This window comes from Malurus melanocephalus, unplaced genomic scaffold (assembly GCF_030028575.1).
Source record: "Malurus melanocephalus ecotype Western Australia unplaced genomic scaffold, MMel_1.1 scaffold_20, whole genome shotgun sequence".
NCBI lineage: Eukaryota > Metazoa > Chordata > Aves > Passeriformes > Maluridae > Malurus > Malurus melanocephalus.
Genome location: NW_026623252.1, coordinates 2,240,231 through 2,253,991, shown reverse-complemented (window position 1 = coordinate 2,253,991; position 13,761 = coordinate 2,240,231). Strand labels below are relative to the sequence as shown.

Genomic DNA, 13,761 nt, shown 5'->3' with positions numbered 1-13,761 from the left:
AGTTGCATGTTGGGCAGTTCTCMCCAGATACAAATGCATTGATAAAAATCAATAATAAATAATTGATAAAAAGCAAAATGTGAAATACTCTGTTCAAGTCCACTCAGGATGTGAAAAGTGCTTCCTTTTTTAAATGTTTGTTTTTAATTAAACACACTTGTTCTGCAGATGATCCTCATCTCCTGTGCTTGTGTTTATTTGTCCTTTCAAGTGCGATTGAAGTAGGTCAAAATGTTCTTAGCTTTTATCGAAAAGGGGAAAAACACCCTAAAAAGTAATTAATTGTCAGTGGTGCCACAAGTGTGAGCTGACTCCTGTGTCAGGTTTTTGTTGCTCTGAGACCATGCTCTGGTCAGCTGAGGCAGCAGGGGCTTTGCCAGATCASGTTCAGCAACTGGGTAGATGTGTCTGCATCTGAAATAAACCCCACAGCAGAGTTCTCTTCGGTGTCTCTGCCACAGCCCAGCCTTCCTGATGGATGTTTAGAAGCCTTGGTAGTGTTTATGAGAAACATCAGCTCCCCTAATCGTTCATTGATCTGTTGTTCTGGGCGGAATGATGAAGTTTGCGCTGTTATTTTGCTCCGCTTCACTCTGATTCACTTGATTCGAACCAAAGGACAATTTAAGRTGGCAGGGAGCGATTTTACTCCCATTTACTCCCAGCTGACAGGATAATTCTGGTTTTGCTTTTGGGAGCTTCAAGTGCTTCATCTGTGCTCAGCTAATRTTAGTTGTAATTAAGGGAATGGGCTGTCTACAGCTCGTTTTTACTGTTCACCACCTGAAAAAGAACCTCCAAAAAGAACTCTTCTGCTTTTGATGTCATTTTGAGTTTCTTCCTCACCCTCTTCAAGGCTGCTYGTCTTGAGGCGGTCCCTTGGGGAGGGCAGCACCTTCACTGACTTTTTTCTCATCTGAGGGTAGCTGCTTTTATGTTTAAAAACCAAAAAAACTAGCTATGTTGGGGCTCATAGGGTCTATTGGGAGACTGGTTTACAGACTGACGTGGCTGTTCCTGGGGTACTGAATAGTGCTGGACACAGGGACAGCAAACTGTGGAGCACAAGTGCTCATCTCCTATCTGAAAATGGAGATAAAGAGCTTTTTTTTCCTGGTAAATATATCAGAACCCTGTGGTTTGGTGCATTTTTTAAGCAGCTCGCGAGCCATTGGATGTATCAGGGATTAATACTTTCYCCCCTGCCCCAACACTTCTTTTGCTTCTGCTGGAAGCTTGTCCTTATCCAGAGGCTGATGCTCTWCAGGCTCAGTCTCCTTTTCCTCTTTCCTGAGGGACAGACTCGTGGGAAATGTGTTTTTGCAAGTGCCTGCAGCCCTAGCAGGAGAAGCAGGCTGGGGGATGGCAGTCAGTGCTGTGAGTCACTCCACTTTCTTGGAACACAGATGGAAGCTGGAACAAAGCTGCTCAAAAGGAGCATTAGGATACCTGAGTCCAGGATACCTGCCCAGGAAAGCAGCCAGCCTTGAATTCAAAGGATGAGAGATTTAAATTGTGCCTGACCTTGGCWCGAGGTGCAGGGGAGGAGATCTGGCTCCCTGCTCCCATCTGGCACWGGGATTTGTGAGTCAGCATGGAAGCCAACAGGCATCTTTGCAGTGACTCCAGCAGGACTGGGGATGAGCTCCAAGTGGGCAGGTGTCCATCTGCACTGAGAATCATGTTAAAATTTGAAGGGCYTGGCAAAGTGACAGTGGTGGCTGGGAGTGGCTGAAATCTGAGATGCCTTCTGCACTTCCAGTACATTTTTTCAAGTTGGACGGTCAAAGCAGGCCATCATTCTGCATTTTTCATTCCTATTTGAATTTAGGACCAAAATGAAACCCTGACTTAATATAGCAGAGTACTAGATTTGGTTGGCCAAGTGGTTGTTTCCTAGGAAATTAGAAACCCTTTGGTTTATTTTCATAATTTTGTTTTGCAAGCATGAACATGGCAATGTCTCCAGCAAATAAATGTGTGTTGCAATATGGTGGAAGCCATGGGACCACAAAGAACCCTCTGGTTTGTCAAAACGCTTGCCATAATTAGTCATTTCAGTTGGTGAAGCCAAACAGACCAAGTGCAGTGCTTCTGAGGCAGTTCACAATTATCAGCAACAAAACTTTGTCATTTTCTCTGCTGGGTTGCTTTTTTTTTGTTTGTTTTGTTTCGGGGGAGTTTTTTTGGCTTTTTTTTTTTTTCCAAGTTCAGAATGAAGATTTGCTGCTCTGTGTGTGTGTGTGTGTGATTTCAGTACTGTGCTGTACTGCAGCCCTTTCAGGTGGAATTGCAGTTTGGCAGTAAGAAATACCCTAAAAATAAAAATGTGGTTATAAGTGACAATTGGCAGGGAGGACCCATTCAGATGCAATTTTGGAACTGCTTTTAATTTTTTCCACTCAATTCCAAGTTAAACATCCATTTAAATTAATTAGAGCAATCACAGTATCCCTAGAATATCAGTGGAGAAATTGAAGTCGTGAGTGTAATTTAAGTATTTCCTGAATTCTGAGGAGAGGCTAAAAAAGCCAGTTTAAAGAAATTTTTGCATATGATGAAAAGCAAATTCCTGATGAGACTGGCTAAGCTGAAACGTCTGAAGGCAAAGAGCTATCATGAAAGAGCTAGAAAGCTTCTGATTATAGTGGAATCAGAGTCCCAGGGTATAATGCAGCTCTACATTTAATATTGAGCTTCTGAACTGTACTTCTCAACCTACCCCAACTCACAGGGCTCTCATCAGAGTCCTGCCAGGACACTGGGCTTTGTTTAGATGCCAGGCAAGTCTGGAAATAGTTCCAGAGCTTTTCYAGCAGCTTCAGCTGAGTACAAATGTTTGACTTCAGAAGGACAGCTAGAACCTAGATTTTGTGGCCTAGAAATCATTCCTTATGTACACTGCCACATGAGTTAATAATCTTGCAGGCTTTTATAAGCCTAATTAAAAGGCTCACGCAGACTTAAATGTGAAACCGTGGCAAAGCGCTGAAGCAGCAGAGCAGAATCCTGTCCTTGGTGCTGCAAATCCATTGTTGCCTTTCTTTATTAATGATACATACACGACACATTGAATTCTCTGCCTGCTGTTGCTTGTCGGGTTGTTTTTATTACAGTATCGACTGGAGTCCCCGTCATGTTGCTTATAGTCTAGGAACGTTACTCAGAGCAGAATTTTTCTTTCAGTGTTTTGTTTAAGGTATTGACTTTGCCAAAGGGAAGGAAAAAGTGCGTGCAGCCACTTAAGCACACAAGTAGTGGTATCAATTTCTGTCCACTAAATATGCGCATACAGACAAACACACGTCTGGACAGTGGTTGCAGGCATGGGTTTGGGTGAGCTTTGAAAAACCRACTCAAGAGACCCATTCGTACACGGACATCCTGTTTCCAAAATCTGGCCAGGAGCACCCCTCAGCCTGTGTCAAGTCCTGCTGAGGGTGGTGGACTCTTGGTGAGTGATGAAATGACATTTTTCAAAGGCATTTGCATATTTCTAGGCCCTTTCTTTCAATTCCTTAGAATGAGCTTTCTTTTTAAAGGGAACAAATTTCTCCGGTCTTGGGTGTTCTGTATATTTTTTCCTGACAGTATCTTAGTTCTGTTAATCTTTTGGACTTTGAAAAACTATTTCTAGTTATTGGGTTTTGGGGKGTTTTTTTCTCTTTCCAGCCCAGGCAATCAATTCCTGAGTATGAGTAGGAGGGTTATTGAGCAGTTCATCTAAAGCCAACAAAGATTTCAGCCAACTCAAGGGCACAGCAATCATTTTGCTAAAGGTCTGGATAGCTTTCATTGAAGACTGGGATAAATGGGCATGGATGGTTCCAGCAGTTCCAGATGAAACTTGGAGCTGAATCTTTGCAAATGTTCAGTGATCAGTTCCACTTGAAAATACAAAAAATGTATTTAATACATATGTGCCTTGTCTTTATGTCCTCTTCCAAACCGTCCCCCCGTCTCCCATCTGTTCCTGTTTGATGGTGAGCTCTTCCAGAGGTGTTTTCTGTGCTGTGTCCCTTCAGTCCCAGCCTGAAATTTGCTGTACAACATACACTTACTTGCAGACAGACAATCTCATCTGAACAGTGGCATTGCCCCAGTGGATTCTGCTCATGTACTGCAGAGGCCTTTGACCTGCTCTCTGCTTTGAGTTGTGCAAAATCATMCTTTTGTGAATCCTTAATACCTTACAGTGAATTTCTGTTCAAGTTTTAATAAACTGAGAAAAATGGCTACCTCTTTATTTTATACCTTTTAAACAACTGTTTCCAGCAAAGTTACTAAAATTAAAACAAGAATGTGYGTGAAATTATTAAGTTGAAACAGAATTAATTTTCCAGAGGTGGTTTGGGGTTTTTTTTTTTGCTTTGGGTAGCAGCATCTTGTCCTAAAGCATGCACTGTCTGGGAAGCTCAGGACAACTAAAAAGTTCATAAAAGCTAAAAATGGGCCATGTCTGATGTGTTTGTTTCATTTSTGCCTTTCAGTCTATCCGAGAAGTCACGGGCTATGTGTTGGTGGCTCTGAACCAGTTTGAATACCTGCCCCTGGAGAACCTGCGCATCGTTCGTGGGACCAAGCTCTACGAGGAGCGATATGCTCTGGCCATATTCCTTAACTACAGGAAGGATGGGAACTTTGGACTCAGGGAACTTGGCTTGAGGAACCTGACAGGTAAGTGAAACTTGGARATGTGCTGTGTTAGCTGCAATAAAAAAATAAGCTTGTTGAGTATTTCCTCAATACCCTTAGTCACTTGGATTTGCAGGAGACTGAGGAACCACAAGAGCCTGGCAATTGTGTTGTTGTTGGCACTTCATTCTTTTTTTGGTTCACAAAAGTACTTCTCTCCATACTGATCAAAGGCTGTACATAAGCATCATGGCAAGAGCATATTTGAAACAAATATAGTTGCTGAAAGAGTATATGAACTTATTTCTCTGTGTTGACATCATGCACATGTTGATTTCCTTGTGATCCTTGATTATTGCACATGTGTTGATTCAGGTGATGGCTATTTTCTACCTAGTTACCTTAACTTTAGCATCCCCCCTGTGCCTCTGTGTCTTTGGTTTATTTAATTTTAGATCTCCCTTTTCTMTTAGAAAATAGTGCATTATATATAGTGAGAAAAGAGCTTAATTTTTTGAGCAAAAAATGTAAGCAAAGTCCATGGCTTTATGTTCACCTGTAAATTTAGGGCAAGATCATGCTGTGGGGTAGATCAACACTTCATTCCCTTCATCTAAAGATTCAGAGTCAGTGGTTTGTGAGATTAAAACTTGCTAAATAACAGTGGACTAAACCTTAATAAAGAGCAGGCAGTGGCTCTTTTTAGAGAGCTCACTGGAAGTATTTTATTTTTACCTGGTTCCTCATCAGCTATGATAATTTCTACCTTAAAACTGGTGGTTTTGAAGTGGCCTTATATCTGCTAGTCGTTGAAAGCTGACTGAAAATCTCTGATCTGAGTTGGCTGTGGAGATTGAACTTGAGTATGGAGAGGTGGGAGCCCTCTGAACTATATTTAGGCACCCTTCCCTCTCTGCTTTTTTTGTCTCTCAGTATTCTGACTGGCACATGAGAGCTTACAGTTCCCTGTTCAGCCTCACCAGACTGTACAGCAAGGCTTTCCAAAACAGGAGGGAAAAGAAGGCYTGAAATATTTTACCAAATAAACCAGTTTTGGATGACTCTGATTAGGCTCTTTCCTCTGGTCGTATTTTTGACAATTTTGTTYACTGAGACCATCATGCCACTATCAGAGTGCTTCCCAAAGGTCTCTAAATCCCTACCATCTACTGCTCTTCACTCTGTCATGGTCATAATCCAATTTCCTCCTYTTTTGTTCCCATATTTCTTCCCACATTTCTGATATGGGGAGTCCATTGTGACTGTCTATGCCTTCACATCATACAGAGCTACAGCATCAGGTGACAACACTTTCATTTTGTATACATTTTCTGGTCTTTGAGCCTCAAAATGCTTTTTAGACACTAGACTGGGTGAAACTGAGGCAGAGAGGTGAGGAGAAGCCAAGACCAGAAAAAAAGGAAGTCATTCCTCTTGGGTCTGAGATGGTTCTGCCAGTAGGCAAGAGTTGTGCTCTTTGTGCTCGTTTAGCCATGGCTTTGCTGCCCAGTAAGGTAAAAAAACTTATCTTGTAGGCTTCTGYTCAAATCTTCTTCTTGAACCAGCTTTCTTGTGCCAACTGGCAATTCCTCAGACTCCAGAGATGCCCTCTGGAAGCTGCTGTGATGTGACAGACACAGCACCAAAACTGCCCAGCAAGGAGTTTCATTTTAAGTGTCATAAGAAAACCTGCCTGTGAATCTCTCCCATCATGAGATCATCACAGACACTTCTTCCGATTTAGGTGTTTACAAAGGCCTCTGATGGGATTATTTTACTCAAAATGAATTGTTGTCTCCTGGAAGAAAAGTGCCCTAATAACACCAGCTTGTCTCCACGGAGCACTTAAAATAGCTTCTGGGTGCTGAATGTGAGCCAGCATGTGCTTGAAGATRCTCAGTGTTTTCTAGATAATGTGCCAGGGCCTCCTGAGTCTCTGCAGCAGCTGTTCTCTGACCATTYTGTGCACTGGTTAAGACACACCTGGCTGTTTTAACCCACAACCTGCTTCTCATGTTCATACTTCATTAATTTTCCTGGCACATCCCTAGCACTAGTAGCTGCATAAAAATGGCTGGTGGATGTGGGAGCTGGTGATGTTGCCAGGCTGTGGTGGATCAGCTGTATCTGAACCTATTCTTCAGGYTTACCCCAGAAACCACCAGTGAGCTGCTGAACTGAAGGAGCAGCAGCCCCCACAAGCTYGCATTCTTCAAATCCACTGCAGATTTCAAGAGACTGGCTTTGAATCGTGCATCTCTTCCACCTGAGTAAAATATAACAGCCTCTTGTCTTGCTTCTCAAGAATTGTCATTCCAGGGATTGTGTCTTGCTCACAGAAGTTTGGGAAGTTCTGTTCTTATTTGTGCAGGGCTGTGACCAACTCCAGAGGGTATTTCTGCCTAGCACCTTGCAACATACAAACATAAGCCCATTCCCTGTATTAAATAAATGAGGAAGCTTCTCTCACCTGCAGATTCTCCTCARACACAGGGTTTCAGTCTCCTGTGCTGTACCACTGCAGTATTTTCAGTGTGTTGTTAACAGCTGTGTTTTTATTGCCAGATATGTCTATCAAGTTTTCATATTTAAATGTAACTTTAAATGCTTGAATTTCCTCCCTTGCAGTATACAGAAATGACAGCTGTGAAGGCAGTAAGTTTTATCTCGCACAGAAAACATGATCCAATTCTCACTCGTGATGTCTGTCAAACCACAAGGGAGTTTTGTTTGTACAGCTCAGCTCAGGACTGTGTCCTAAAATTCATGTGACACTTGCAAAAAATCTTAGCTATAAAAATCCTTTTCTCACTTGTTATGAAAACTTAGTCAATGGTTCCACAAACGTGTCAAAACCAAACTGACACTGAACTAATGAAGTGGCTGCTGCCATCTCAGCTGGACTCATCTCTGCCTGCAGATCCAGCTGCCAAGTAGCCTTGCTGTGAAAAGGAGGGTTTGGCATCCTGGGTGTATTCTTCAGGCTGAGACGAGCAGAGTAAGTGGTGCTGAGGGAGGAGATGTGCCAGCTTCTGCCAATCACCCTCAGCTTACCCTGTGAAAGGGCACCATCAGTGCTCACACTTGGAGAGCTCAACCTGATGGTTGCTTTTCMTCAGTGTTTATCTGCCTGAGAGGGGAAAGAGGGATAACTCACAAGTGCCAGAACCATTTAGGAAGTATCCCATATTTTCCTCTGTGAAGATGAAGAGGAGAGATCTACAGCAAATTACTTATCTTTGAGTAGCAACAACCTCATCTTCCCTACTGGCCTTGGAGACAGGCTCCTGTGCATCCCTTGAATATATTAYAATGAAATGGACTTAGTGGTGATAAGTTCAGTGACACAAAAAAAAACCCCGCCTAAATCCACACCAAAATATTTAGGGATTTTTTGTTTGTTCTTCAGGAGTGCAGACAAATGATTAAATAAGATAAATGAGGTTCAAGTGAGAAATGGATATTGCAGCTTGAASGATTTGATCAGTGATAGCCAAATAAAGGAAATCTAATTTGATGAGTGAGAGAACCATAATGAAAGGACCATCTTCACAGGTGTAGAAAGAAAATTTTGTAAAATTGTAAATTTCCCCTTCAACAGATTTTTCTAATTGATTTTATTTTTAAAAAATTCTGATGGAATTGGGTTTTTTTATTCTTCTGCCAAGAAAAATTTTAATGTTAGATGGTTATTTCCATAATGTTTTCAGTATTTTTTCCCCCACAAAAATTAAAAATGTTAGAGGGTGTGTCAAATGTTAAGGAGTGGCATTACTCTTTTAAAAAGGTTGCTTTTCAAGCAGGTTTTTTTTTGTTTTTTTTCCCTAACAAGCTCGTTTACTGTAATTATATTGCATCTCAGTCTGGTTGGAGGGTAGGGCATGGGAGGATTTGAGTTTTCTTCACTGTGCATTCTTTCGGCCTAAAATTCTTTTGGAAATCGTGCTCGGATGTGTGCTCAGGACCTGAGCGATGGCACATTGGGCATTTTTGTGACAGGCATTAAGGCCACCCGATTTTTCTTGCGTTGATCCGAAAGCCAGACCTTTCCTTGGAGCACATGCAGGAGCCAGTGGCGAGTTGCTGGTGTGCAGGGGTGCCCGTGTGTGACACCCACGCTCTGCTTGTGACATTCCTGCGCTCCTTAATCGCCGTGGCGGATTCRCGGGATGAGCCGGCAGGAAAGCGATGTGTAACTTGCCTCAGGCTGGCTATGCAACAGGTGGGCAAGGCATGGCATCTATAACCTCGGCGAGGTGTTGCTAGGATACRTGGAGGCGTGAGGAATTGGTTTGAAAATCCCTGCGGCCCCCTTGCGTGCAGGGCTGCTGCAGGAGAAGCTGCAGCGGCTCCGTGACTGCCCAGGCGTGCTCCTCTTCCCGATCCTTGGAGCTGCCCTGCCCGCAGAGGTGTTTGYATCCCAGCACATCTTGGTGGCTAGSAGAAAAGCGAGGAGCACCTCCTTTCCCAAGGGAAGAATGGCTGTGGAGGATGCAGGAGGAGCTGCAGCAGCTCYGTGACTGSCCAKGCGTGCTCCTCTTCCCGGTCCTTGGAGCTGCCCCAGCACGTCTTGGTGGCTAGGAAAAAAGYGAGGAGCACCTCCYTTCCCAAGGGAAGAATGGCTGTGGAGGATTCTCTGGTGCCACAGACCCCAGGGACACGCACAGGAGCAGCCCTCAGGTCCCCTTGCTCACCCTGTCTCTGTGGAGAGAAGGAACGAGGCGTGTGGCYGGCCCCAGGCTCATAAATGCAAGTGTGCCTGCTAGAGCGTGTCTGTCTTCTCTCCCCGTTAGGCTTCTTCCCGGGAAAAAAAATCATCCCGTTCCAGCTGCTGCTCTCCTCAGACATCACAGGTGTGATTTGACAGCCGGGAGAGCCCGGAGAGACATCCCTGGTGGCAGTGGGAGCACGGGCTCGGGCTGCTCCSTGCCACTTGGCATCAATGCCTGGGAACGCTTCCAGCCTCTCCTCGGCTGCAGATGTGGCCCTGAGGAATCCCAGATAAGGGACCTGCAGGCTGAGAAACAACTGCCTCCAGCTGGCAGAAAACTGTTCACAGGTCTTATCAAGGCAAAAAACTGTTTAATATGGCCAGAAACAAATACTGATTTTGAGCCTTGTGAGATTTATATCCATGASTTTATTTTGTTCAGTAACAAAGGTGGGACATTGGTTTTTAAATTTCAGCAAGGCTAGAAATTTGCACAGTGTCTCTGAGGGATTTGGATATGCTTCTGTCATGCTAAATAGAATAGCTAATGTCTGACATTCTTTGCAACCCCTTGATCAACAATTTATTATCAGTTTTCTTTTTTTTGGAGCATTTCACTGTTTTCAAATGTCTCTAGTGTTAGAAATATGCAACCTTKTTTGTAATGACTATGGCAAGGATTTAAGCAAAAAGCTTGTCAGAATAATGATATACTGTTAAATGTTTTTAACTGGGAATTCAGGATCCCCCATGTTTGCTGGTATTCCCCTTCCCTCCAAAAATTTCACATGAACTAGGAATCACATCTATTGCAAATTGTCTAAATCAGCTTATTGAAAGTAATACACAGAATTATTGACTTGGGCCAGTAGTGTCCTACAGCAGGATAACTTCATGTCACACAGCCTATCCTGCAACAAAAAAGGGCTTAAAATCAAGGGGAGGACAAACCAGGCCGTATCCTTATCTGGTGTAAATTGGCTTACTTGCATTGACTTAGTAATGAACTGAAATTTAAATTGCCGTTTACTGCCTTCAGTGGATAATTTAATTCATGCTTTAATTTATAAGTTAACTCGTGCCTTACGCACATTTAAACCCTTTTAAGGAGGCTGTGTTCAGGGTGCTCTGCCAGGATTAATACCACTAATGACAGCTGACTCAAGGCATGTCTGCACCCCAAGCTCTGGCCAGGGATTCTTGAGTTAGCATCCAGCCTCACTGGCTTTGGTAATAGTGTTGACCACACCATTTGGGCTCTATGCTTGGGCTGAATAACCCAGCAGATCATTCCTGTCTTAACTATGGTCTCYGCAAACAGAAGCATGTTTTCCTGGGCTTTCAGAGCCTGAATTATGTGGCTGCTGGGTAAAAAAGGTCTGCAGGTAAAGCATTGAGTTAAGAATAGATAGAGGAAATCCTTCCTAGCCCTGCAGTAATTTCCATATCTGCTGCTTTATTTTGTGAATMATACCACTTCTGCAACAGAGCCAATAATGCATGCCTGCTTTAATTAGACCAATTTTGAGGGTGTCATTGCAAGTGCTGTTCAGAGGGGATCTGCTGTGATGTGGGATTCAACTTAACACTGTCAAATGTTAGTTTAAATGTCACTAAAAATGCATCCAGGTATGGTGCCATTGTTACTTGATAATGCCATGTAAAATAATAACACCACTCATTCTGTTTTTGCTTGGCAGTTTCTCTCTTTCACCTCTCTGCAGTAGTTCTCTCTATCTGTGCATTTTTCAATTATGAAGCAAGAAATTCTCCATGTTCTGGAGGTGTGAAACACCCTTTAGCTTTTTGGAAATGTGGTCAATCAAGATATATCCAGCACTACTGAAGCCTTGTGGTAATGGAGTAGCTTTGCCTGGATTCTGTGTCTCAAGAGCTTCAGCAGCAGGGGGATTTCTCTGTCCACACGCTTTGCAGGGAGTTAAACATCTGAACAGAGTAATCCTTCCATTTCAATCACACGGGTAAGGAATGGGGGACATTTTAAAACATCTGACTTTGGCAGACAGATCTGTGCTGGGCTGCACTATAACTTAAGTAAAGTGCAGTAAGCATTAACAGTCGGAAAGGATCGTACAGTTTATAGTGACAGCATTGCTGACAAAATAGATATCCCAGCTTTCCACCAGCTTGGGAAAGAAAGAAACAGCTGGGTTGCTCTCTCCAACCTAGGCTGTCTTGACTAGGTGTTTTAGACATTAAAATCCTTGCTGCTTCAGTAGTGTATCTTCTTCAAATGAATGAAAAAAGCTTTGATTTCAATGTTTGGTTTGGAGTTTTTTATTTTTTACYTTTTCTCCTCCTTTCTCTCTACAGTCTTCTGAATTCATTGATTTTCTCATTTCCTTCTGACAGGCTACAGCTGACAAGGAATTTTGTGCTTTTGTAAAGTAATTAAAGTCTTGTGTTACATGGGTAATGTAATCTATCAGCCCTTCCTTGGCCAAAGGCAAGTTACTGAGCAGGACAGTCCAATTGCCACCATTTGCAGTGGGGACATGAGCTACGAGCCATTGGTGGGGCAGAGGRACCAGCCTCCAGCCCTGTGGAGCTGCTGGCTTCTAGGGCTCAAAATGGCATAAAATTCTAGCAATGATCAGGTGTCAATTCAGTGCCTTAACTTAGAGCTCAGCAGAGGCATTTCCTGCCCCTGCACACAGGCATATGCTTACAGACCTGCATTTAAACTCAAGTCCAAAGTGAGCTGCTTTTTCTAGCTTTTCTTGCCAGCTATAGAAATAATGAGTTTGGGTTCAGAACATCATTCATTGCAAAAAAAAGAAAGAAGTTCCACTGAGTTCAAAGAAGGTTGCGTCAGAACCTGAGGTTTACATGTTGGAAGTAGTTGGTATTCCGAGGACATTTTCATGCCGGTTTATTTTCGTGTCATTTGCTACAGAGAGAAATTCCCTAGAAACCCTATATGGARGGACTGGAGAGGCAATGAACCAAAAACTTTCCTTTGCTGCATTTAGCTCCAGGAAAGCCCCTGCAGACAGGGGAGGCAGAGCAGCCCCCAAACACTCTGCACTGAGTGAGTGTCACGTAGGCTGACAGAGGCAGGGTTCCAGTGCAGCCTGCTTGTTCCTTGGCTGCACACGAGCCTGTTTCCTGCACTGTCACAAAGTCTCAGCCTGCCCAGCACGGGGATGAGTCTCGTCAAAGCCCCTGCAGGGTATTTGCAGCTTGGGTTGGTCTGCAGCAGCCTGGAGATGTGTGAGAGTGCAGCGCCAGCAGTGAGCAGCAGGTCACTGTGAGATTATCTGAAACTGAGTCTGATCACACAAGCTTTGTCCTCGGGGATGTGAAAGGGAGCCACTGCTGTCACCAGGGTGTGTTGGGTGTTAGTCTGTGAAAGAGCTCCAACAGACTGAACCCTACTGTGGTGCTGCACTGACAGGTCTTGCCTGCGGTATCCAGGGTGAGGAAAATTCATGGTAGTCCCGAATTTGCTCACAGATAACAGCAGCTCTGATGGGGAGAAAGGAGTTGGCTGTCAGGAGCTTCTTTGTGACTGGGGAAATAAAAGTAACTGACAATTACAATTGTCAAATTAACTGACAATCACAATGGACCTTTTGTGACCCGACTCGCAACTCCCCACTCCCTGCCCCAGGGGAGTGGACGTGCTGCCCGGGATGCATCCAAGGACACCAATTCGGGCAGCTGGGCATGAGTGTGCTCTGCAAGCAGGGAAAATACGCAGGCACCTGCCCTGCGCCTTTGCAAAGATGCCGAGGCAAGCCTGAGATAGACTGGGAAAGCTAAYCTCGAGGGCAAATAGAAAGAGAAAAGAGAAAGAGTATAGAAAGGGAAAAACAGAAATACAGCCCTGCAGAAAGGAAATCAGAGTGAAKAGAGGTGAGGGAGTGGGAAACAGCCAAGAGGTGCCCCACGAGGAACGGCGGAGCAGCAGCGCTCACCTGGACCGTACCTGCACCGAGGATGAAGGAGCAGCCGGGGGGTCAGATTCACCCCTGCTGGAGTTCTCTGGAGCTCCAGACTCCCCAGTCAGGCCCACCTGGCTTCAGCCAAAGAAAATGAGCTGTGAGTGGTGTGTAGTGCCAGCGTGAGGGTGTCAGAGCTGGAGGAAGGTAATGCGTGTGGACACGGAGCTGTCCGGGGGCTGCAGGAGCCTTTTGTGCATTGCTAGGAACGTGCCTGCAGGCATGGAGTGGGGGAACAAAGGTATCAGATGAGGAGAACACGCTGGAGGCCTTTTTCTTTGATGTTTGGAAATCGCTCTAGGGGCTGTCTTCTCTGAAACCCCTTTGCCTTGTTTTTTTTTTCTTTTTTTTTTTTTTTTTTTTTTTTTTTTTTTTTTTTTTTTTTTTTTTTTTTTTTTTTTTTTTTTTTTTTTTTTTTTTTTTTTTTTTTTTTTTTTTTTTTTTTTTTTT

General features: G+C 43.8%; 1 protein-coding gene across 1 annotated transcript in view; it reads left to right on the top strand.

Annotated features, from left to right (window-relative positions):
- Positions 1–13,761, top strand: part of ERBB4 (erb-b2 receptor tyrosine kinase 4) — a 525,799-nt gene that overhangs the window by 285,477 nt on the left and 226,561 nt on the right. The window contains exon 3 of the mRNA XM_057389869.1: positions 4,491–4,677. Within this exon, the coding sequence (XP_057245852.1) occupies positions 4,491–4,677 (187 nt within the window). The remainder of the gene's footprint in view (positions 1–4,490; positions 4,678–13,761) is intronic.